This window comes from Thamnophis sirtalis, unplaced genomic scaffold (assembly GCF_051295495.1).
Source record: "Thamnophis sirtalis isolate CommonGarterSnake01/CBP01778 unplaced genomic scaffold, rThaSir2_p1.2 scaffold_1, whole genome shotgun sequence".
Taxonomy (NCBI): Eukaryota; Metazoa; Chordata; class Lepidosauria; order Squamata; family Natricidae; genus Thamnophis; species Thamnophis sirtalis.
In genome coordinates, this window is record NW_028261381.1 from 64,190,385 (window position 1) to 64,216,451 (window position 26,067).

The window sequence follows — 26,067 nt, forward strand, 5'->3', positions numbered from 1 at the left end:
CTTCCCCTAAGGTTTTCTAATGATGTGACTGGGATAAATCAACTGATGTTTATTTTTTGCTTCAGAACAAATGCCCTGCCACCATGCCTCCCCTGCTTTCTGGTTCTACCTGGGAGAGTTTTGCTTCTGACTTCTACCAGTCAGGAAGTTCCCACTCCCGCAATTAAGTTGATTATTGTACAAATATGTCTGTACTTATCAGTAGGCATAAAGGCACAACCCAACAATGAACTCAGGACTACAGAGTCCAAAGAAAGTTGCAACAATGGAACACAGGTATTAACATATTTACTTTTTTTCCTTCCACAGGTGTTTTAGTTTATTTTCATTATGGATACAATGAAACCCGTTCTCCTTAAACTTCTCACAACTGATAACGAGTGAGGTAAATGTATTAACAGGTCCAGTTATTGTTAACTGATCACATAATGAACCAGGCCTGAACTGCTTTGCTTCACTAATAAGCCTGGGCAAGCTTAAGCTCATAAACTGCTGTGAAGAACCCATTAGTTGCTTCATAGTCTGTTAATTGTGGGTTGCTTTTGTTGCTGTTTGTCCCATGGGTTGTGTTTTCACTTACAGGCTGAATTCTTATAACATGCCCACCCATAGTGGTTTTAATCATGTTTTCTTGAACAAAGCATAGTTGTGGGATTGGAGGTCACATAGCAGGTGAAGCCAAACCAGACAAGGCTGACCTAGCATAAAGTATGAACCCAGCCCCAGCAGAAAAGAGAGAGAGAGAGAGAGAGAGAGAGAGAGAGCAACCTAGTTTTTGTCAGAGTCTCGGGAGTGGAAAGCATTACCTTGAGGAAGAAAAGCTATTCTCTTTCCCTTGTTTAGGATTAGGAACAGATATATGCTTCAAAAGAAGACATAAAACCTGAGATTACCAAATGGAAAATGAATGAACTTTATTTTCAGGCTGTGTGAAGCTGGCAATGGCACAGGAACTGTAAGTACATAAAAATAAAAGGAGTAGTTCATTCCCCACTTGGATCACAGTGAGAGGATTCAATCTTAAACCTTTGGCCTATTTGGAGGCCTCACATCTGACTACAATTTTCACTATTGTGCTGGGTGAGGATGACCAGAATTCTAGTCCATAAATCTGGAAAATATAAGATTGAGGCAGAACAGAATATGAAAGCAGTCAAAGCAAATTAAAGGACAAACAGCCCTGCCATATGAAACTTAAAACCGTGACATCTTCAGGGCTCTTAGAAAGTCAGTAACACATAAATGGACTAAACCCAAAAGCAACACTGGTCCTTTCTACACCCATTCTGCCATTATCGATAGAAAGGAGAAAAATGCACTTGGAAAGCAGCTGTGGTCTCTTTTAGGAGTAGAGAAGTTCTCTCCTCCAAGGCAGTGTACAGAAAATGTTTTTCCTCAGGCTAAATATCACAAATGTGTCTTCAGTCTTGGGATTCCCATGAAATCTTTTGCTTACTGACAGTAGAAAGGGGGAAAGGCAGAGAAAAGGTCTTCAGACTGAACTGGGGCCCATGTCAACACTGGCCTGGCGCACAACCTGTCGAGACTTGGAACACGACAAGGAAGATGGCAATTGGAGCTTCTTGGAAATTTCAGGATTCATCTGTCCCTCAAATTCCTTGGTCCGACTCACCACCAGGGCAGCATCAGCCAGCTGAGCCACTGAGAGGCGATGCTGCAAGGGGGCCTTGCGCCCACATGAGCCAGATCCTTCCATGTGCCGAACAGCTTTATGCACCTTGCCTGGTGCCGGGTGGTATGAGAGCTGTTTGCAAGGCTGCGCATGGACTCTGGAACCTCTGCTCCGTCCCCTACGCCCTGGTCTCTGTCCATATGCCTGCTGGTCTCCTGGAAGAGACAATTTGCCTGTAACTGGCTTTTCATTTTCTTCACTTTGGGATGATAGTTCACAGGTCTTCCTTTCAGCATGAAGAAATACCTGCTGAGAGAGGAAGAACTCATTGAGTTGCACATCACCAACTATATTGGATTCTCTTTGGTTTACCTTGGCTTTACGTTGGCCATGTCATGCATGCACGTTCATTGGAGAAGTCAATGCTAGGAATGGTTAGTGGATCAAGAAGAGGCAAGTGAGGAACACACTGGTATGATTCCTTCAAAGCTGATACAAAGATGAACATCCAACAATTGAAAGAAACTGGGTTTGAAAGCAGAGCACTTGCCTATAGTCGCCAAGAGTTGGACATCAGTAAATGGTTAAAACTAGCGGTCCATCATCTTTGTGGCTTGGCAGTCTGGCTGGGTGGGGAGAAGGGAACTGGGCAATGCAAGCGGCAGGCTGGTGCACATGCATGCATGCAGCCCTTGCATGAGTAGCAAGCTGGTGTACATGTGCAAGTGCCCACCAGCCCGCTGCTCACACAAGTTCATGTGCATGTATGCTCTAGCAAACTCACAAGGCCCAATTCCGAATAGGCCATGGGGACCTCTGGTTAAAATTACTACTTCCTCCGTCACTTTAGTTTCCATATTCCAATGCGCTTGGTTATATTTCTATGCAACTGGCTTGGAACTTTCATTTTGAAAACAAAACATTGGGCAGCTACTTCTAAGACTTGCATGCTTTTATTCTCTCTTCAAAGCATCTAGTTGAATGATTTTACTCTTAAGCTTTTTTAGGTCTGGCTGCTCCATCTCCACTCACTTTAATCCTTTCTCTGACCGGACTTATTAGACGAATACAACTCTCTGTCCCAGTAATCTCACCTATCTTCATTTATGCAGTAATTTGGGACTTTGGGGAATCTGGCACAGTAAATCATACACAATATTTATTTATTTATTTATTTATTTATTTATTTATTTATTTATTTATTTATTTATTTATCTATCTATCTATCTATCTTGTATGCCGCCCACAAAAGACAAGGGAAAGGGGGGAATGAGACAAAGACAACATATTAAAAACAAAACCAACATTCACAATTTCTGTGGAGGTAGATGCTTCTCAGCTCCCCCCAGCCTGCTGGAACAGCCAGGACTTGGTGGCTTTAGTAAGAAAGGGTCTTAGAGCCTTCTAGAGTACAATCAATCAAATTCATTACTTAGATTCTAATTCCGACAGTCCAATCTGTAGCAGAACCTAGGTCTTTTATTTCAGATTTTGGAAGATGAATTTAATTTTAACTCTTGATAAGGTGCTTGCTCAGGTGAGGTCATGGTCATGTTTGCTTTGAATTGTGTCTCACATTTTACTCGTTTTAATACAAAAGAGATTACATATTTTTCTTTTAGGAGTCTATAGGGATACTACTCCTGAAAAAAAAAAAAACAGACCCAGAAGATTTAGATTTCAATATCAGTACCAACATTACAGGTAGTCCTTGGTTAATCAGGAATTAGGAATGGCAACTCAGTTATGCAACATTGTCATAAAGTGCGGCATCATGTGACCATGCTGACTTGCGGCAGCTATTCTGGCAATTCCAGTTGCCATAGTTAGGCAAATCTTGCGCGGTTGTTAGGTACAATGTCATGGGATTGCCATTTGAAAACTCCAGCCAGCTTCCCTATTGACTTTTGCTTGTGGGAAGCCGGCAGTGAAGGGCGCATATGGCAATCACAGGTCCATAGGGATGCTGTAATTGCCACAGTCTCCTCAGTCAGCATTGTAACTTAGAATGGTTGCTGAACAAATGGTCATTAACTAAAGAACATCATCTTCTTAACAGTATGCTTTTATTTATGGGTTTAACCTACTATTTTTTGATATAATTGTATTTCTAATTGTAAACCACTTCAAGATTTCTTTAATTGGAAACCATTAGGTTTTAAATAAATAAATATCCGAGGTCAGTTTTACTTCTTGTATTCTAGTTATAAACAGTCTCTCTTTTCTGCTCCCCATTCACTCCTGCTCAGGTACCTTTAAACGATTCCATACCTCTTCCTCAGGCGTGCCCTCTGTCACAGAGATGTGTTCTGGACTATCCATCTCACTGATGCTGCGCATAATTGCATAAAGGTTAATGCGTTCCCGTCGGAGTACGGGTGGTTTCTCAGGTACTTTCATGGTAGCCATGTGTCTCCGCACCTCCTCAGCTCCTGAATCATCTGATGCCCCAGGTTCTTCTGTTGCCTGAAGACTGAGTGGGGGGATGCCTGTGGGGGGCATGGGATAACTGGGATTCTCAGAAGGCTCATGTAAAGGACGAAAACAATACTGGGGAATTGTTACTGGCACTTCTGGTTCTTCATCTGAGCTGCTCAGAGTCTCATACTCCAGGCTTCCAGAATGATCACTGCTGGCATCGCTTATATCGGAAGAGTCTCCTGAGGGGGCATCCCCCGCCTTTTGTTCCCACAGACTGCTGTGACGGCTGCATAGAAACATGAGAAGGGTATGACATTTTGGGATGTAAAGAGCAACAGGGTTTCTGTTGGGAGATGAGTAAGGAATCCCTTACTATCTTTCATAAAGAGCTAAATAATATATGGACTTAAAATGAAGTCACAGGAGCTAACTGTAAAATAAATTTGCCACTCCTCAATTGCTCCTTCCAAAAGTATCTTTTTAAGCTGCTCCCCACTGAAATTTCCACAAAAACCATACAAATGGGAGGGAGCAGAATAATTAGCACCCTATCTGTATTGCCCCATTTCCAAAGGCTACCATTGTGTAGATTTGCCTATAAAATGGTACAGGACAGGACAGAACCGATTTTAGTAGAAAGATTGGATCAGGCAACTGGATATCTTTCTACATCCTTTGTCCTTTACATACACTATTTTACCAAAAGTATTCGCTCACAACTGAGTCTGATTATGTGGATGGGTGAGTGAATACTTTTGGCAATATAGTGTATGTATCAGCCCATCAATAATGTCCTCTTCCCTTCCAATTACCTGGCATCCAGCATGCCCTGGTAAAGTTCCAGCTGTCTCATGAAGCCTGGATTGGGATGAACAATTGGTCGCCGTTCTCGCACGTGACCAAGAGCCCGTTCCAGTGACCAACCATACTCCTTCATGGCATAGGCAATCACTGTGGACCCAGAACGGCTCACTCCCATTTTGCAGTGCACCAAGACGCGAGAGCCTTGGGTCCTGTGAAGGAGAATCATGGTCATAAACTTGACTGACTTCCTTAGGCACAGACTATTATGATAATGTTCTCAGAAGTGAGCAATGCTTAGAACAGCTTTGGAAAGGAATCTGGTTATTCCAGGGTATTGTTCCCACCAGGGATGGTGATCCTGAGTCAGGGATATCCTTCTTGTTTTTTTTAAACAAGTGGCTCTGACAAATGAGGCAAGGATTAGCTATCTCTTGTTCCCATACATAATTCCTTGTGGTTTGTGCATAACTCAGAGATCCACAACTAGCTCTTTGCCTGCATCGTTCTGAATAAAACACAGAGATGTGCTCCGCCTCTGCTGAAAAGAGTGAATAAAGAGGCAAAAGGAGAAATTCTTTCCAGTTTTGCAGATCCTATTAAATAGCTACTGAAATGCGATATATGCATACATAACATTTCATGGGAGATGATGCTTATGAAACTCTTTCTTAAGGGAATCATTCCATACAAACACTAAAGCTTGCTGCTGTGCACAGAGTGCTTTTAATTGGATTAGGGCAAAATTAAATTAAACTCTTTACAGTACATGCCAGTTCAACCATGTTTCTGTATGACAATCATCTTGATGCCCCATTCTCACCGAACATCTGAAATGAAGTTGTGGGTCTCCTTCCAGTATGGCAGTAGTTGTGAGGCCTCTTCATCATAGATGCGCACATTCATGTAAGTGAAATGCTCTGGGAAGAAGTTGTCAATCTCACGAGTCACATTGAGGATATGGCTGACTCTAAAGATAGGCAAGAAATCAAGTGAGCTTTGCCAATCCACTCTCATGAGACTGTTACACCACTGTTATCTACCTAATTTTAGCAGTTTCTTCTATCCCAATCTACCTAACCTTACCCTGTCTCCTAAATTTCTCTCCTACAATTACTTGGCATCTCAGGATGGAACTTAAACCAAGAGTTGAAAGCACTTCCAACAAGTCTGACCTGAGAGGTATGGCAAATAGCTATCTCAAAGTCTAAGGATGAACTTCTAGCAATCTGAGCAACACCTTTAAAAGATTACAAACCTGTTCTTTTGGAGCTCCTCAAGGTTAGCTGCATTCCATTCAGAGCCCTGGAGGAACAATAACAGGTACACAACTCACTCTCATGTTGTGTATGATATTAACACATTTATGTGCACTTCTTAAAGCAGTATATTCAGAACCTAGCTATACTTTAAGCGAAGTCAGTGGTACAAGACCTCCTGCTCTGTACATTTCAGAGTAGAAGAAGTAGAATGTAGTTTTTCATGCTATCCCATGAGAAAATATAGGTAAAAAATGTCACAAAAGCCCCCTTAAGTTCTATTTAAAGAAAATATACAGGGAGTAAAAATACTGCATTTTGGAGATCACTTATTCACCAATCATCCACCTAAAATGTGTGAATGCCATTTGTAATTTTGTTGAGTGTGTGTGTGCACACCCACGCATGTGCGCGCATTTGAAAATGATTTGAAAGCACCTTTTTAAAGCAGAGATACCATTTTTCAGATTCCATACAAGCCTGAAAACATTTCTTTTTTAAAAAAAACACTAAAGGTGCCGTTGTTTTAATACATCAATTTTTATGTGTATTTTGTATTTCTTTCAGGTTAATGTAGAAATCTGAAAGACACAACTGCTTTAAAACAATTCTGCACTCTACTCCCAACATGTTCCAGAGTAACTCTACTGGTCATTTCTGAAGCATGTACAGGCCTCATCTATATGCTATATGTGTCAAGCACGCCTCCTTCAGCAACCAAGAAAGAAATCACTTAACTCCATTTGTAGAATTAAAAGTACTTTTACTGGTTATGAAAAGATAGCTGTGAAATAAAGCAAGGTCTGAGGTAGAAATGCGCGAAAGCATACATATCAAATTTTTGCCCAGCCCCCTCCCCCCCCAACAATCCCCACCTCATTGCCCAATCTGCAAATCCCTTAGGTGTCCTGTGGGTGCATATCCAAGAAGTATCATCAGGTTGGAATGCAGGACGGTTGGCCTTGACCAACTCCAAACATCGGCCATCAGCATGCGCAGAAGATGGTGAGAACAAAACTCCCCTTTTAACTAACCTCCTGTATCAGTTATTTCCAATCCCAAATACCATCACCACCACTCCCATTTCTATTGCAGCCGAAAGCAAGTAGCGAAGCAGAGGCTGACATCATGTCTTAATGAAATAATTATAGCATCTCCCAATACAATCCTAGGTATATATTCTCAGAAGTGAGCTCCATTGAGTTCATTGGGATGCATACCCAGGGTATGCAGAGTAAGATAATCATACCCAGCTTTTTCCTAAATGAAGCAGTTTCCAATTTCCCCAGAGGCAACTCCATTGTAGATGAAACAAATCCCATTTTTTCCCTTTCACTGTCAAATCTTTGGCAGCCCACTCAATGGAATACAGCATTATATCTGAGCTTCATTTAATGACATTTATTAAAGAAAACAAGACAAAGTTTCAGAAGTCTCAGAAATGCGAGAGCTTTCATTTTTAGAACCCAGCTGATCCCTCAGTTAATTAAGGTAGAGATATGTTCAGACTTTTGCTAAGAGTCTTTGTGGAATTGTTGAGGAGGCTATTTAGGGGGCAAGGATCTGAATCTCCTTCAAGATCAGAAATTACTGATTTTCTTTCCATGTACATGTATACATCCAGACTAGACTGTTTCTCGGTTTCATATAATATATGTGGATATATGCACAATTTTCTATTTATTTATTTTAGTCATGTTTTCGACTAAGAGATGCATTTAATGAAATTTTATTTTAATCTATGCCGATAAGTATAGATTTAAAGTGACAATAAAGTTATATTCTAAGTCTAAGTTTACTACAGCATTCATGTTATTAAAGTCCAACTGTCTTCTCCTGTTTCCCAACTCAATACAGTCTTCAGTTTTGCTACCGCAAATAGCAGAGAACAGAACATGCAGAGTTCAGCTGCACACAATGGGGCAGAGGGAAGCTTATTATTTCAAGGCTCAGAGCAGACATAAGATTTGCCTTAATTTCACACCAAAACTGCAGTAATCTTCAGGAAGAAGAAATTGTGCTACTTACACTAACACAAATTTCTACATAGCCACTGGACTAAATGTTAACAGTAGTGAATATAATATCAAATTAGAGCTATCTGCAGATAGTAAATAAAGGAAGCTTTAAGTCAAAAATAATTGGCCCAGAATAGAGTGAGAGACATTATTTGGCAAGTCAGTAACTCTCATAGGCTTTATTGTAGAATTAAACAGGTCATAGGCAGTCTATTTTGTATCCTGTTACTTGAGGAACCACTGTCCCTAAAGCAATGTTATTAGCAAGGAGGTTGCTATTGCTCCCTTGGAGAAATACCTGAATTTTTATATGCTCTATGGCTTTCATTTGTAAATCACCCCAAGTCATTCAGGTGAGATGAGTGGTATATAAATTTGATTCGTTAACTAATTAATTTCCTGGTAGAAAGCTCCCTACAGAATCAGAATTTTTCCAGGAAAATTCAACTGTATGTGATAAACTCCCCAATGAGGCCCATTCAAAAATATTAGATTTCCACTTTCTGAATTCCAAATCAAACATTAGCCATGTTAATTGGAATTGTGAGAACTTGAATTCAGTTGGAATGGCTGATTTCTATGATACTACTTTTAACAGAGGCCTGTGATATACAACAGGGATCCCCAACCAGACTGGCACTGGCCCATGGTGAGCCAGAAACTGGCCCATGCAAACAAGAAAAGTCCTATCTGCGCACATGCAAGATGCAGGCAACACACGAAAGCAGCCCCCTCCAGTCTATGGAAAAACTTCTCTCCATGGAACCGGTCCCTGGAGCTCAAAAGGTTGGAGGCTACTGGGTTAGAAGATACTACCGTACTTTTTGGAGTATAAGATGCACTCTCCACACACACCCTAAAAGGTGAATTGTTGGTTGCGTCTTATACACCAAATACAGCCATTTTTGGCACCCCCACCCCAAGCGTCTCATTTTTGCCAAAAACAGGCCCATTTTTCACGAAAAGGGGACGTGCAGAAAGTTTGGGAAGCCTGCAGAGTGCTCTTGGGGGCTGGGGAGGGCAAAAACAGGATGCGTGGGGGGTTGGGGAGGCCAAAAACGCCCCCATTTTTTGCAAAAACGGAGCATGCAGAGGGTTTGGGAGACATGCAGAGTGCCCCTGGGGGCTGGGGAGGGCAAAAACTTTTTTTTTCTTGTTTTCTTCTTCAAACTCTTGGTGCGTCTTATACTCCAGTGCATCTTATAGTCTGAAAATATGGTACTTCCTTGGGGAGTAAAACTATTAGATGGCAGCAAAATACTTTCAGTCCTGTAAGGTAGACCAGACTAAGAAACCAATGCCATATATGTCCAACACTACTTTTATTGGAACAGCTATGGTAGCAGAATCTTAAAAATCTGAATGTGCTCCTCTCCTCCTTTCCTTTATCTTAATGTGAATTAGGGAGGGGCCTGAGACATTTACTCAGATTAGTTTCTCAGAATGGAGTTAAGCTGTGCTTGTCTGATCATTACCCTGGTAGCTGATTTTCCTTCAGTCCTTCAAGGCTGTTCCCTATTCTTTCTACATCACCAATCAAGAGGCACCAATTGTAATCCTTGGGATTCTTAACCACTGGGAAGGCTGATATCAGGGGCCCCCTCTTGTATTTTCTTACCAAGTAGAGGTAATCAAAGATCTTAGAAGGCCGATCCATCTGTGCCATGATAAGCAACATTTCGTTGTCAATAAACTCCTTGTAATCTTCCAGACTACAGCCAACCCGCTGCTCCAGTTCTGTACGAATCTGGGGAAGATGATGACTGGTGTTATCTTCCACTTGGGATTTTTCCTAATCATACCCCGCTACTCATTATCCTGCATTATAGGTTCTGACTTCCCAGATATTTGCCAATCCTCCCCAATCCTTTTTCTTGTGCTCATAATCCCGTTTATTCACACACTTTGCCATTCCCGTTTTTCCCCCACACTCCCATCACCTCCTATTCCAAGGTCCTCTGGTCCCAACATCCCACCTCCTTGGAGGTGATGCTCTCCAGGTCAGTGGTGCCCATCACCTCACGCAGCTTGGCCCGGATCGTCCGCTCTGTCACGTCCTTTGCTGTTCGCCTGAGGCACAGAGATGAAGGGTCGGCAAAGTTCTTGGCCGCCAGACTCTCCCCCCCAATAACATCACCTCAGGTTTCCCACACAGACACCCATTCCTTCCCCTCCCCTCCCGCTGCAGGGTATAAATCTAATATTATCCTAAGCCTTAGTATTTCCTTACAGAAATTTATTCCTTTAGGCCTAAAAAGTGCCACAGGATTAATAATGGGATTTGAATAGCATCCCCCAGCCCCCATTGCAATATTTCAGTCTAGGTTATTGGGCTGGACTTCAGAGGCAAGACTCAAGATTAGGGCATGGTATGCACTAGAGTGACTGGGATTTTTGTCCAAAAGTTGCCTGGGTTTGAGATTAGGACACTGTGTAAAATCCTTCTAGGAACCCTCACAGGCCTACTATTAGCTCCAGGGGGAAAGGGGGCATCACTGACTGGTCTGAGAAGATGGAGGGAGACGTAGGCCGCACAGATTCCAGGTCAGACATGGCTAGCCACTCATTAATGCAGCTCTGGTCAGAATTCACAGCCTTCTGATACCACTCGGTCCAGTTCAATGCACCCCCTCCAGGAAAATAGTTGTTGGAGACTGCTTCGTTGCATGCTTTGTGCAGCACTTGCAGTGCTGACCTGAGAGCAGAAAAAGCAATTAGACCCTGAGAATATGAAGTCTACTTAAAAGTGTTCAAAGCAGGAGAGATCACATCCAACAGCCAGCAAAACCTGTAGCAGTCAGGCCCATCCTTTCATTTTTCAGATACAATTACTGACTACAGGACAACTGAATATATTTGCAATACTTTATAAGCACCATAAAATTTAAACCTTTATTTTTTTAAAATTTTAAATAAATATGATTGACAGCTAAAGAACTCCAAATTTTCCTTTTATATTTTAAACTCTTTGGAAGCTACTGTTGTTATCAGGAAAAAGCAAATGCCTGAGAGGCAGCAATAATAGTTTCAGTATCTTTCCTGATATTCATTTATCGCCTTTTTATGGATATCTTAAACATTGTTCATCCAATTAAGAGCCTTGCTCACCACATTGTCTGGACAGAGATGGGCTTAAAGATCCGTGTTTGTCCCCCAGATGTCACACTGAAGCCCCTGAAAAAGAATAGGAGAGTCAACTATTAAGTAACTTTGTACTCTAGGAAGAAGGCAGATATCTGGAATGTTGTAAAGAAAAATGTTAACAGTTTGGACAGTTGGGTAAGTGGCATGAAATATCCCAAAATACTAGATTCCATTGTTAGCTGGGGGGGAAAAGGACATTCTCCCCCAACACACAAAAAATTAAACTAGGCTGTGTCTGCCTTTTGGAATAACAATAGAATTAATTCATGATTTCTAAAAATAGATTCTACCAGTTAAAATTATTGTGTCAATCCTACCTCCCCTGCTCTCTAAATTGTGCAGTTGTTCTAAGGGCCAGTCTGGGAAAATCTGGTTTTGAAGAGTGGCACAAGAATGCTAAGGATAAATCAATAATAATCCTAGAGAATCTTGGTTTTTATATATAAAATCTTTTTTTATCCTTTCTATAAAGGATTTTATAGGCGTAAGCAACCAAGAGTAAATTAATGGAATTATATTGGGATGTGGCAAGAACAGGTGGATACACAACTTCGTTTTGGGCCATAAGGGAGAGGGCTCAGTCACAAAGCAACTCCAACGAGGAAGGAAAATATTGAAAGCATTGTCTCCAACAGGTGCCTTTACTGTATATTAGCAGTAAGGCTTCTTCCTGGACACAGCTGAATATGGGAAAGTTTTGGGAAAGCAATCGATGGGTTCCCTGCTGTTCTGTTCTCGCCTTTCTTTGCACTGCCACCAATTACTTCTCTGAATGTGGGAGAGGGGCAGCTTTCTAAAAAGTTCTGAATAGATCAATATTTCTGGACCTAGAATGTTGAAAAGGGCATTCTATGATTTCAAGCTCTCCTACCTACAGCATGAGTGGTGGGACCATTTCTCCCAGTTGTATCAACCTGGCAAGAGGAAGTATCCTATCCGTTAGAAAGTGCTACCTAGGCAGACCATGGAAGTGTAATAGTATGAGCGAATGACCTTGGGATACAGGAGAGAGACACAGACTAGGCAACCAGCATGTAAAAGATATCTCAGTTCATAGAAGGATTGGAGGGGGCATAGGAAATGTTTCAGTAGGGACCCTCCCTAGTTTTCTCGAGAGTAAAAGAAAAAGAGGAGAGAAATACTTTCAGTTTTGCAAGGTTCTGTTAATGAAACCTTGCAGTGAAGATAGAGCTAGGATTTCTGATTGTATTTCTTGTCTACCTTGCAAGACTTACAGAACAAGAGCCTTTTCTATTGTGGGGCCTCACTGCTAGGGGTTTCATTCCCCTAGTAACCAGACTCACCCAACCCTGCTAGCCTTTTGCAAGACATAAAGGCTTGATTTTGTCACTGAACCTGGAACTCTGACAGCGTGGGTGAGTCATTTCTTGGTCGTGTTAATTGTTATAATTATTAGTGCTGGTGTGGCTTGCTTTTTTCTTGATTGCCACTTACGTTATTTATTTCATTATATCATTTTTATTGTTTTTAGATACTGTTAGCTGCCCAGAAAATGAAATAAACTTGCATTGTAATATTAAAATACAAGCTACGTAACTTATATACTTGCTTCGGGTGTTCTTGATGTAAGAACAAAAGGCCATTGCATTATAACATCATATTTCATCAGGTTGTTTGGGGGGGAGTGTATTATTGTGACTTAGAAGGAAATGCAGAAGGGACAGCAGAAGGGAATGATCTTTTAAGAAAGGAACAGATGGAAAAGAACACAGTACAGAAATGGTCAGTTCCATAAGATAAAAAGGGAAGGATCTAGCCCAGAAACAAATGAAATCTCTTAGTGGTTTAGAATATACTTTATGCCACTTATATTTATGGAATGGAAGTAGAGAAGGCATCACCTGTTTATTCCATGTGAACACTTGTGATATAAAAAGACAATCAGATACACTTTGTATGACCTTTCATTATCCCAGTCTATTTATGTATGCAAAGCAAACTTAAAATAAAACAAAAAACTGCAATTATATGCAATAATATAAAGGAATAGCTCTCTTACCCATCACCATCAAGGAAAACCTGTGTGTCACTCCAAAGTGGAAGCACCATACCCAGTGTGCAGGTAGCCAAGCTATTTGAGAAAAAGAGAAAGAAGGAATTAAGAGAGCATCTAAAACAAGCATTATACTGCATGTTTGCTTTGGAGACTAGTTTCTTTGGCTTTTATCTGGGTCCTTTCCTAAACTTGCAATCATTTGATAAATACTGTAAAAATAAATGTATTATCAGCAAGTTTTCAGTCAAACAGATGTTTCATTGCAGACAGACTATATTATACAGGCAGGAAATATTTGCAGTGGCTAAGAAGAAAACTCAAAACACTTCTATTTTGCTTCTTGATTTGAAATTCTGCTGTAGCAAACTTTACGTGCTTCCAGCTGAACTCATAAATGAAAGAGCTCACTTTAGAAAAACAGTAGGGAGAAAGACGGGGAAAAAAAACCTCTACAAACTGCCAAACTGGTTTGACCAGGGAATAAAATATATACAGCAGGCTACAAATGCATGAGGCAAAGAACAACGGTAAAACTAAGGCTGTTCTAATAAAGATTTTTCTATGTAACTACTTTTATGAAGAGAACAAAGGGATTATGAACTGGAGCACAGATGCATTTGTTTACTTCTAATAACAGCACCTAAGCTCGATGTAAAGAAGTTAACAATTTTTTTATTCTTTTTCCCCAATATATTTTAGACTGTTTTTGTTAAAGATTTATACTGTGTATGGGTTCTGGGAAGTCGGGGGAGGGAAGGCTGTGGGAGGGGTTTGGGGGAGAGGGTAGGAGGGAGGGAGGTTTGACGAGGGGTGTTAAATTCTAAGGTAATATGATTGCACATGTATACTGTTTTCTCTTATTTTTTTCTTTAAAACTACGATATGTTAAGTATATTATTATGGAAGTACAAAAACTATCAACATAGATTGGAGTTGGCTCAGAAGCGGAAATACACCAATGAGAGGAAGAGTAGGAAACAGAAGGGAGATGGGAAGAGAGGGAGAGGAGAGGGTAAGGGGGGAAGATGAGGAGGATAAGGAGGAGTGGAATGTAGAGAGAAAGATGGGATAGGAGAGAGGGTAAGGGGGGAAGATGAGGAGGGTTAGGATAAGGAGGAGTGGAATGTAGAGAGAGGAGAAGGAGAAGGGAAGGGGAAGTAGAGCAGGAAAGGATGAGGGAGGGAAGATAGGAAGTAGGAGAGAGGTAGAAGAAAGAGGTGTATGGAGAGCAGAAGAGCTAACAATGGGCTTTTACCTTTTGGGGGTGGGGGGGCGTTGATGATTTATTACTATATGATACTGGCTATGTATAGTATATGTGTGATTGTATGTTATGAAAATAAAAAATATGTATAATAACAGCACCTAATTCCAAGTATGACTCCTAGCTGGTTACCCAAAACAGTAAAACACAAAATCAATAAAAGAATTAAACTGCATTATTATAATAATCCCCTGGCACCCTTTCACAATGGTGATAATTACAATTACCTATTGAAGTCTCTGTGGAATGGTAAATGTTCCTAAATTACATCAGGTGGCTGCCAATTGAACCCTAGGGGAGGATACTCCAGGAGGAAGGGTCTGCACAGAGAAACTATATCTCCAGGTTTCCCCTCAACAACCTCCTGTACACAGGGGGCCTTGAATAGCCTTCCTTGGGATGTGCAATCAGACTAGGTCAGTTGTAGATTGAAGACCTGATTCTAGATATATCTAGAAGTCAAGCCATGTAGACCTTTAGAAAAGTACCATGGTGTTGTATGGGCACAATGGCTTTCACTTCCTACCACACAGGCCACTTTGTTTTATATCAATTGGATTTTAGTTTCGGCATAGTTTTCAGAGGCAGTCCCAAGTAAAATACATTGTAGCCATTTAGTTTATCTTCCATTTATCAATCCACATTGTTAAATTTGGCTTTTGAATATGATTTAAAGTAAACACTCAAGAATATTCTATCTTTTTCTTCCATTTTTCCACAAATCATTATTTAGAAAATGGAAATTATGTGGCATGATAGGCTAAGAGGCTAAATTGGAAACAATGGGTTGATTTGCAGTAGACAGGTAAGGGCATCTGACTCCCAGTTCATTCTCTAGAGGACAGAAATGGGCCCGTTTCTGGCATTTCCGAACTTCCGGTAGGCCTGTTTTTCACCTCCCCGAGCCTCTGTGAACGCCCTGCAGTTACCTGCGTCCAAAATGGGTCACATGGGGACTCCTGGGAGGAGAGGGGCAGGGCCAGCCAGGAGTGGGATTTGGGGGTTCTCCAAACTGCCCAGAATCTTAGCTAGAGGTTCTCCCGAACACCTGCGAACCCACAGCAGCCCACCCCTGGTATAATACCGCTCGTTTTCCTAATGTCACCACACCCTTGCCATCTCACCTTTCATCAGGGAAGTCCACGCCCAAAAGCACCATCTCGCTCTTGCTCTCCCTCTCCGTTACTGAGACCACCACCAAGTATCGGATTCTATGAGCTCGTGCTGACTCCAGTCTCACAGCCTGCCAGGAAGAAAACATACTAGTCTTGCATGTTTGCCTTTTGGTGTCACTGACATATGTATCTCAATACAATTTCCACCATGAAAATAGGTGGTGCTACCCACAGATCCAGGAGAAGGGATTTTGTTCAGAAGCAAATGGAAGCTGTTAGGAGCCCTGCGTATTGATCACACTTCATGTTTATGCTTACATTAAAACTAATGTGATTTATACTAAATCAGGGGTCTCCAACATTGGCAGCTTTAAGACTTGTGGACTTCAACTCCCAGAGTTCCTCAGTCAGCTTTACTCTGAACTCTGGAAGTTAAAGTCCACAAGTCTTAAAGTTGCCAATGTTGGAGACCCCTGTATTAAATCATGGTTAGCAAATCATATATACAGAATCTAACTAATCCTAGAAGAAAAGAAGAACTTCATTTCTTCTTGGCAGCTGTTGGCTCAAGTTCCAACGGTGAAACTTGAGCAGTGGTTTGAGAACTTTTTAAAAACAAAATATCTAGAAAAAGAAGCATGTTTGCAAGTAAGCTGAAGTGTGGTTTGCATTGCATTTGGCGTTTATAAACTAATTTCCAAAAAATATAAATATTATCTGTAAAATCATGCTGAATCAAGATTTAAATTTATAAAAGTCAGACTATGGTATAGAGCTATAGAAGTTTGTAATTCATCTTAGTTTTCATCTTTAAGAACTTTTGTGTTTTTTTCCTAAGTTAAGATGCTTGGAATTTTAAAGTACATTCACATACTGTACTACACCGATTGTATATTCACAAACTAGTTTTTACATTTTACCCCCATTTCGAGTGATTCCTTAAAAGCCTTCTGTGGCTAAGCTTCTAAAATGATGAATATCTGCAAGACGTTTAATAGTATTAGTACTGCAATGGCTTATTTAAATTGTTAATTGTAGATAGACAAGGAAAGGTGAATTCCTCTATCAACCTTAGAGATATTATTTAACTTTTAAATAATATTTATTACTATATTTTATTCCTGGCGAGGAAAGCTATGGCAAATCTAGACAGCATACTATAAAGCAGAGACATCACCCTGCCAACAAAAGTGTGTATAGTCAAGGCTATGGTTTTTCCAGTTGCAATGTATGGCTGTGAAAGTTGGACCATAAGAAAGGTTGAGCATCAGAAAATTGAGGCCTTTGAACTATGGTGCTGGAGAAGACTCCTGTGAGTCCTTTGGACTGCAAGGCGATCAAACCGGTCAGTCCTAGAGGAAATCAACCCTGAGTGCTCTTTAGAAGGTCAGATCCTGAAGATGAAACTAAAATACTTTGGCCACCTAATGAGAAGGAAGGACTCACTGGAGAAGAGCCTCATGCTGGGAAAGATTGAGGGCAAAAGAAGAAGGGATGACAGAGAATGAGGTGGATGGATGGAGTCACCGAAGCAATAGGTGTGAGCTTAAATGGACTCCAGAGGATGGTAGAAGACAGGAAGGCCTGGAGGAATGTTGTCCATGGGGTCCCAATAGGTCGGACACGACTTCGCAACTAACAACAACACCAACTGTATTTTATATTTTTCTTTCGTCTGGCTATTGATATCTTGTGCGAATATTGATAATCAGGCAAAAATCACATTCTGCAGTTCTTCCTGGCCACACTTCAAAAATGATATAGAGCCAAGGTCTCTATTTTGGCATGGTGTCAGAAGTCTTAGGGATGAAATGGGCCCCTTAAGTGTCTGCATCTTCAGAAAACAAACACAAAATGAATGTTTTGAAGTCCCCTTTGAGGAATCACTACCAACATAGTATGAAGTGTGATTCCAGCGTAGCTTTTACAAACCCTTCGGTGACGGGTTCCACGCTAGCAGCTGACATGGAAAACCAGCCGCTTTGCAAAGATTCTTAAGCTAGAAGTGGAAGTGTGGACAAAAGCTTTGGGGCTCCTGAACGGAGAGGACCCTCAACAGATGTTCATTCATATTTTGATTCATTTTTCACTAATCAAGGGGAAGGTCCACAATAGAGAACCAACTGATGTTCAGAGTAGTAATGTGTCCACTATAATTTTTTTTTTCTAACTGAACAACTCCTGGCAACCTTCCAAAAGGAGTCAGGGTCTATCAGAACACAACTTAATAGCCACTGCCTGAAATAAATTGTTCCTGGTGCTTGGAGGCTGCTATGATTCACTTTCTAGGAAGAAGAAAAAAGGAAAACTAAAGTTATTTAAGCCCATCTGGAAATCTCCCAGCAGAGGCCTCAGAGACAAAACTTGGATCAGGCTCAGCAGAGACGCCAGCTCTGGCTGCCCGCCCAAGAGACGAAGAGCCCCACAGGCCATAAATGGGGAAATGGCTGAGCTCCTGGCTGAATCTTTGAAATCCAAATTCCAAAAGGGGAGATATTTTTCCCCACCCCACCCGAAGGACAATGAGTGGCTGAAGAGAGAGTCCCAGAAGGTGCACAGGGCTGAGTTCATTTCTCACAAGACTGCCAAGCAGCATCAGTTCTGGTTTTGCATCACAACAGGAGATAGGAAAAAGCAGGCTATTTCAGGTCATGAACACATATGAAGAAGGAAGCAACTTGGAAAGTCTGAATCAGCCTGGGAAGCAATCTGGGTTCTCCAGAATTTCTCTTGAAGGAATAAACTTGTGTCTCCTGCAATCCGCAGGAGGCAACATGCATGACTGAGTGAGTGAGTGTGTGTGCAGAGAACGTGAGGACAAAACTCTTCTGTATTTTTTAAATGGAATTAATTCCAGCCACTTGGAGGGGCATTTAGCTACAGTATATGAAGCCTCACCTGCAATTTGAATGATATGGTTCAGACGGACTTTTTATTGCATTACAGAAAAGCAGGTAACCATTAGTCAAAAACAAAAAAAAAGTATCTGCAGAACAAAGCCGCTCTTTTCACTACTAATTGCTGCATTAGCCAACATGTTGTTCCTTGCTGTGCCACAAAGAAAAGCAGAGCATCCTGGATATTGAAGGGGGCTCAGCAGGAAAGGAACCTCTTCATTCCTTAAACAAGATAGGTTTAGTTTAGTTTGATTGGCAAAGTGATCTGGTTTGCCCAGAATGCCAGATCTTAAGTAATCAGACAGCAAAATGGGGAATTGGAATCAGAAACATCATTGGAGTATGAAGTTGCAGAAAGAAATATGAGAAGACATTACTGCCTAATGGTCTCTACTTTTTCTCTGTTTGCACCCCTTCTTCCTGCCATTAACAATCTTACCAGCTGGATGGTGTCTTCTGGCCGCAGCAGCTCCACCATTTGCTGTAAGTGCAGTTCTTGCTGCCCAGCAATAGCATCTTCACTTTTGGGTGTTTGGTCTAGGGAAGTTGCTGGATCCTCCAGGACCGCCTCCAACTTGTCTTCTTCTGGCAGGAGTAGAGCAGCTCCCTTGACCATGACAAAGCTGTGGCTGAAGAAGAGGTGATCAAAAAGAGACTCATGTTGAAAGACCTGCTTGCTTAGGGTGTGCGCTAGTTGGAAAATGGCTGCTTTCAGGGAGAGGGGAAGTTTAGAAATGTGAAAAAAGTAAGGGAAGGAAAGGGGAGGGGGAGGGGGGAGGGAGGAAGGCCTGACATAGCTAATAGCAAGCTGGGCATGCCTTTTCAGCAGTGGGATGAATAAATAGTGAAGGTCAGCTGGCATGGCAAAATGCAGGACAATGAGGGCTGCTGAACTGGGGCTTTGTGGAGGATAGGGGGGAAGCTGCTTTGCACCATGTTACTAGAACTTCTTTGGTGTTTGGTGCTTCCTTGGCATGGCACCGTTTTGCTGCACTGTGAAGGCTTCCCAAGCATTTAGTGCTGGAGTGGGCGGGAGGCTGCTTTTTAGGTGTTCAACACTTCCTGGGGTGTGGCACCTTTTCACTGAGCTGCTGGGCCAGGCTACAGCAGCTGAGGCTTCCAGAGGGAGCTGTGACTTCTTTCCCTGTCCTCCCTGCACTTACACTGCAGCACCCCTAATTCATGCACGACCTGTGTTTGACCTCCCAGGGCCTGCGCTCCTTACCTGGGACTTCATCTGCTTAAAAGTAAAGGTTCCCCTCGCACATATGTGCTAGTCATTCCCGGCTCTAGGGGGCGGTGCTTATCTCCGTTTCAAAGCTGAAGAGCCAGCACTGTCCGAAGACCTCTCCGTGGTCATGTGGCCAGCATGACTAAATGCCGAAGGCGCACGCAATGCTGTTACCTTCCCACCAAAGTGGTCCCTATTTTTCTACTTGCATTTTTACATGCTTTCGCACAGCTAGGTTGGCAGAAGCTGGGACAAGAAACGGGAGCTCACTCCGTTACGCAGCACTAGGATTCGAACTGCCGAACTTTCTGATCGACAAGCTCAGCTTCTTAACCACTGAGCCACTGCGTCCCTTATCTGCTTAACAACCTGCAATTCTCACTTAACAATGGCAGCCAGGAATGCCAGGATTTTGGTCACTAAGCACACATTTAATGATTGCTTCATTTAGCAACCAAAATGCTTCCACCAATTATCATAAGTCAAGGGCTGCCTCTATTCAGTCAGCTATTATATACAGAGGAAAATGAATAAAAATTCTGCTGGCTTGCAGCGTTAACCTCCATCACTGAGAATTTAAAAGAACAGTTGGTTTTGAAATTAAAATAAAGCCAAAACAAATAGTTTTGCTGTTAAGAAATATATTAAAAAGTCCAAACATAATTAATAATGAAGACTGAAGGAACCATATTAAATACCTATGTATTGTTTCGTTTTAGGTTTTATTGTTTGACATTTCTTAAAGTTATATAAGAGGTTATAGTACAAACCACCCTCACTTTGGGTACTTCTATTTCTATAAAAGTGTGTGGGGAAAGACAAATAAGGGAAAAGGACTAAAGGGCTTCCTACAGTGACACACAGGAACGTGGGCAACAATGCCTCTACATCTTTTTAAAAGCAGAGCTATTTGGAAACGAAATTTAGAATAAAGAAGCAACATTAGTCTAAATGGTTTCATTTTTTCCACTGATCAACTCCTACAAGAAAAATAGTCTATTTGAAAAATAGTAAATATTGCTTCAGAGGGGGAGAGATAATTCCATTCTATTTTGATTAGGGACCTTTCTGATACTGTTAGAAATTAAATATAAATATATTTCCATATATATAAATTGGGAGGATAGCTTATCCTAATCAGTATGAAACTATCATACTTCTGCAGTGCAGAGTGAAGAATTTTCCCTATGAGAGAGATCTTTAGCATGGATCTTATGAAAATCAACCTTCCTATAAAACCCTTTCTTGGCTGCACCTTGTATGTCATTCTTTTAAGACCTCATTTTATTACAAAGAAGAAAGGCAAGGGAGCAAGCATACTACATTCAAGGCACTAATCTCCAGCATTATATTTATATCCAAAAGTTTGTACATTAAAAAAATGTGGGTGAGTGGTGCCCAGTCTCTCTTTGGCAGTGTGTTATCTACCCTGAAAAAGAGACAGCTAGTCTGGAAAGATATAGAATATTAGGGGAGTAAGATGTAGAGATGGCATGCAGAGTTTTGACAAATAAGTGCTTTGTACATTTGATCAACCAACCAACCAATCAATCAATATTGTTTATGGTTATGTACTCATGGCAGCCATTTTATGAATAGGCAAGCATGTCCCTAGCAGCCATTTTGTCACAGTGTTCATTATATGCTCTCAAATATTGAACTGATCATCAGTCCAAAAAAGAAAAGGGAGGTCTGTTATAATATTGCATTCCCGATTGGAAAATAAATATATGATTCTGGCTCCAATATGCTTATGATCAAAATTTGGACTTTTAATTCCCTAGATGCTATTTGTCTTTAGCAAAATGGATATACCCTTTCCACAGCAATTTGAAACAATCTGTTCTATTTTTAAAAAAATCTCAGATGGTTGCACATTCTTCCAATCTTGCTTTTTTTAGTCCTGGTATATTCCTGACAAAGAACAGCAAAATTACTCAGTTCCTAAACAAGCATTTCAGGAACAGTCATATAGTATGTGCATATTTCTTCATTTCTTCACTGTGTAACTTAAGAACTGAAATCATTTCTTTAAAGTTTCAAAAAGAATTCATCTATCTCCATCCTCTGAGGGTATATGTGTGTTTTGTTTTTTATAGCACATTCAACTGTTGCTCATTGGAGGCATCACAGTTACATTTTTATGATTTAAAAAAGTGTGAAAATTTTCAAGGGGAAGGCCTGGAAAACCTATAGCTAACCTACAACCTTTTAAAAACAATTATATAAAGAATATTAGGAACTATGACTGCTTACCGTCGCTGCAACTGTCTTCTTCTAGGAACATCTTCATCCTGCAAGGGATTTCCATATTGATTAGCCTTTCTCTCCAGATTACAATACTTGTGGTTAAAAGAAGTAATCACATCTAACATCAATATCCCTCACTTAGACCCTTTTCCCAAAACTTTTCAGAGGCTGTAGCAGATCCCACCCCCCGCCCTCCCAGTTAAGCAGAAGTTCTAAATTCTAATTCAACAACCACAGGAATCATAAGAGGTTGCCTTCCACTTAAAACTTTAGTAAGTCTCTTAGAATGCGTGACATGACTTAAGCCCTAACATAAACTAACACACAAGAAATAAACATGGCTCATTAAACAATTAACTGCGCAGTCTCATAACTTAAACAAGCCATTCCTCATACATAATTGGAATGGTAAGCTCACATTTGCCACAATCAAATGCTATTCAACACTGATGTTAGGTGCTTAAATCAAGGGTCAACACTGAATAGGCATAACTGATAGGATCCATCCCTACTAGTGGTCTGAGAGAATTTCCTTTGCAGCAAGAAAACAATGTCCAATCCAAACATGTGGAGTCATCAAACAACTATTTCTGCCATTGGCTTTGGCATGAGAAAACTTGGCATGACATAATGTTCCTATCCCTAATACCTCTGTGGCAAAAGCAGATACTTTTTGGGACTGCTTTGTTCATCTAGAATCCTGAACATTCACAGGACTTCCATTGCAGAACTCTGGACCCACGATCTATATAGCCTGTCTCTTAGATCATTTGCTCTGCTTGTTTGGATGGGAGAAGGAAAGAGGGAGGGAGGCATGTTGGCTATGGCAATAACAAATGCCACCCCCTGGGAAATCTTGCTAAGCACCGCTCTCTCTACTATTTCACAGCAACACTAGTATGTTCCCAATTTATGCTGACATAAAAAGAGCTTGAAACTTACTTTAAAAACAACAACAAACCTTAAACCCAAATGTCTCACTTTCCAATCAGTTCTACACTTTCATGATACAGGGACAGATCAATAGGATATTTCCAAGCTTTCTTAATTAAAGAAATACTGAGCATTTGAAGTAGCTACCATGTTTCCCTGAAAATTAGACAGGGTCTTATTTTCTTTTGACCCCCAAAATAAGAGCTTGGCCTTATTTTTGGGGAGGTCTTGTTTTTGAGATGCAGGAGGCAGCGAGCATGGTCACCTCATGGCGGCTGCTGCTGCTGTGTTGCAATATTTTCGGGGAGGACTTATTTTCAGGGAAGGCTTGTTTTAGCATATGCGCTCAAAAGCCCGATTGGGCTTATTATCCAGGGAGGTCTTGTTTTTGGGGAAACAGGGTATTTGTATATGGGATGCTTCAAATCCAGCTCATTTTATAGTAAACCAATATGAAAAAAATAACACTGCATTGGAAGTAAGAAACCATTTCTTTGAAGGACAGCACACATTTTAAAAGTAAATATAATAAGACATTTCAAAGGATTATTTTCTGCTCTTGAAATTCTGTCTCCATCATTAAAAGGAAGGAAGAAGGATGAATGAATTTCAGTTCAGAGCACAAAACTGCTGTATTCAATTTTGCTTTTGGATCCAAATAAGGACTCATTTTACAGAAAAGTTACTGTCTTATAATTGTGGCCTTCATAGCTTTGCTAATACTTAATCTGTATCAATGGCTGGAACACATGCTCTTTTATGAAGTTGCAGGCCAAGGTGCCCCCATTCCAGCAATGAGACCTATTTGTTAAATTGTATTATGTAACAGACAAAAGTTATCCTTAAGAATTCTAGTAACACTTTCTTCAAATTGAAAGTATTGCATATTTATTATTTTTGCAATGTCTACAACAGCCCTGTATACGATTATTGCAGATGGTGAGGTTGAGGCTGAATGGCTTGCCCATTTTAAATGCCCAAGGTTAGGCAATAGGATTCCAGCTATGTAACAAAAAATCTTCTGGCTCATGCTCCTGATGCTATTCTAGTTCTCATTATTCTCTACCAGCCAAAAGTCAAATGCTTCCAATTAGACAGTGTTAGACTTGCCTTTAACAACCATCTTGGTTTGTAAGTAGCAAAAGCAAATCAAGCACCAGATATGCTCCAATATCTGGCTGAGGCTCTATAACTGCGCTGGCAGGCCCCAAGTTGTATATTCTTCCTTTCTGTGCCATAGCTTCACAAAGCAGGAATTCTTCCATAGATTTGGAAATAGGTATGCAGAGGCCAGCTGGGCACTGTTCCCTTGCTTGTTTCTCATCTCCTTTTCAGGATTCCTAGATTGGCCTTGAATTCCAGCTCTTGCATAATCTTATCCATGTGCTTCCTATTTTGTTGGCAATTTCCTGTGAAAATGTCAAATGTCCTGTGACATTTCTAAGCACCAGGGAAAAACAGCAAACAAACAGCACTTGTGCAACCTTGTTAATTGTCAGTTCTTTGCACAATGTCTAATTACACTTGGAACTCAAGATCATCCCACAGACTGCCAGTCTTGAGATGTGAGCTCAGGCACAGGTGCCCTGGTGCAAGAAACCCAAGGCTCTATTCCAACATTGGTATAATGGCCTGGAAAGTCTTCCTCTTTAAGGGCATTATGCAAGAGATAGTTCTGCAGTACTCCTTGGTCTCTGACGTTGCAATCTGTCAGGAGCTGACAGGAAGTAGTATGTTGTGAAACTTACTGACAAGCAGCTCTTAGTGCCTACTTCTCCCACAGAAACTTGGGCTGTTGAAAACTGATTAGAGAAAATAGTATATTAATGGGAATGCAAGGAAAGGCCACAATTTGACAAGTTTCCCAAACTGCTTCCATACAAGGACAGGATAGAAATGCAGCAGTCTAGGAAGAAAAGAAGGGAAGCACCTTTCAACAAACCACTATAATCTGTTGGAAAAAAGATCTATGAACACATTATAAACTGCATTTTCGCAGCTAAATCACTTCCTTGTTTTTTTGTTTTGCCCCCGGCAATCAAGAGGACTGGAGCGCAAATCAACTGGCTTCCAGCAGCTGGACTGCTCAGGAGGCCTCTCATCTTTTGAGCACCCAGTGCAAGGCACAGGCCGAGGCTACTCCTCCAGCACATGTCCAGACAGTGCTTCTGTGCATCTGATCACCCACAATAACTTCCAGCCCTCTATTCTGTTTTATACTATAGATACGGATGGCACCGATTTTTTCCAATGTTATTTTTAACATTTTAAGATGGCATTTTAATGTTAAAAAGAACTGAAGCTGTAGCAAAAGAAAAAATAATTACCCTTTTGCCACTTTTGGCAATTATAAAGCAAAATGTATTATTGCATCTATCTTCCATACTGCAAGTGGGAGAGTGGCTCCACAGGGAGCCAGGAGGAAAGACTCTGCCTAGAAGAGTGTGGCAAAGCTCCCCCTCTCCCCATCCAGCCAGCACAGCTGCTTCTCTACATGCACAATACCAGAGAGAAAAAGAGAGGCCTGCTAAAAGGATACTCTCTATCCCATTATTACCCTTCAGATTTTGTTTTCCCTGCCCTTCTTCCCAGAACTGCCCTTAAGGAAACTGAAAGTACACGGTCCCCCCCCCCCCAACAAGATGGTGAACTCCGAGGCCACTCTCTGCAAAAACCCTGCTCACAGTTTGCAGTGAGCGATAAGACAGATGGACGCCAAATACATTCAGGGAAGGGGCCCAGGTAGGACAGGCGCCCAAACATCCTCGGTCGCCCATCCCGGAAAGAAGGGACGGGGACAGGACCGTGAACGTCCTCAGAGGAAAAGAGCGTCTGAAAGGAGGGTCGGCGGCGGGATCAGAACGGAATGTAGGGCTGTATCATTTTCGACAGTCCTGTCCAGCGTGAAAAGCACTCAGCGGTTTTGGGGAGGGGGGGGCTCACCTTGCAACCGGTGGGGGTCGAGTGGCCACTCCCCGATGGGGATCGACAGACGGTAACTAGCGCCATGCGCGGACGAACTCCTGCGCTTTTCCTCCGCTCCGGGGGAGACTGAGACGGTGCCACTCGGAGCCAGCACAACGC

At 41.4% G+C, this 26,067-nt stretch overlaps 1 protein-coding gene across 2 annotated transcripts; it reads right to left on the reverse strand.

Annotated features, from left to right (window-relative positions):
* Positions 1-889: 889 nt before the first annotated feature.
* On the reverse strand, positions 890-26,059 carry SSH3 (slingshot protein phosphatase 3). 2 transcript variants are annotated; one of them, XM_014064174.2, is made up of 14 exons: positions 25,927-26,059; positions 22,057-22,094; positions 19,009-19,198; positions 15,682-15,800; positions 13,297-13,368; positions 11,241-11,306; positions 10,633-10,827; positions 10,109-10,202; positions 9,751-9,879; positions 6,114-6,160; positions 5,679-5,825; positions 4,867-5,067; positions 3,905-4,340; positions 890-1,939 (listed from the first exon to the last, which is right to left on the reverse strand). In XM_014064174.2, the coding sequence occupies exons 1-14, from the start codon at positions 25,990-25,992 to the stop codon at positions 1,493-1,495; spliced, it is 2,247 nt and encodes a 748-aa protein (XP_013919649.2). In that variant the 5' UTR covers positions 25,993-26,059; the 3' UTR covers positions 890-1,492. The 2 variants fall into 2 exon arrangements, with proteins under 2 accessions (XP_013919649.2, XP_013919648.2); XM_014064173.2 differs by having other exon boundaries at positions 890-1,942.
* Between the last annotated feature and the right edge of the window lie 8 nt (positions 26,060-26,067).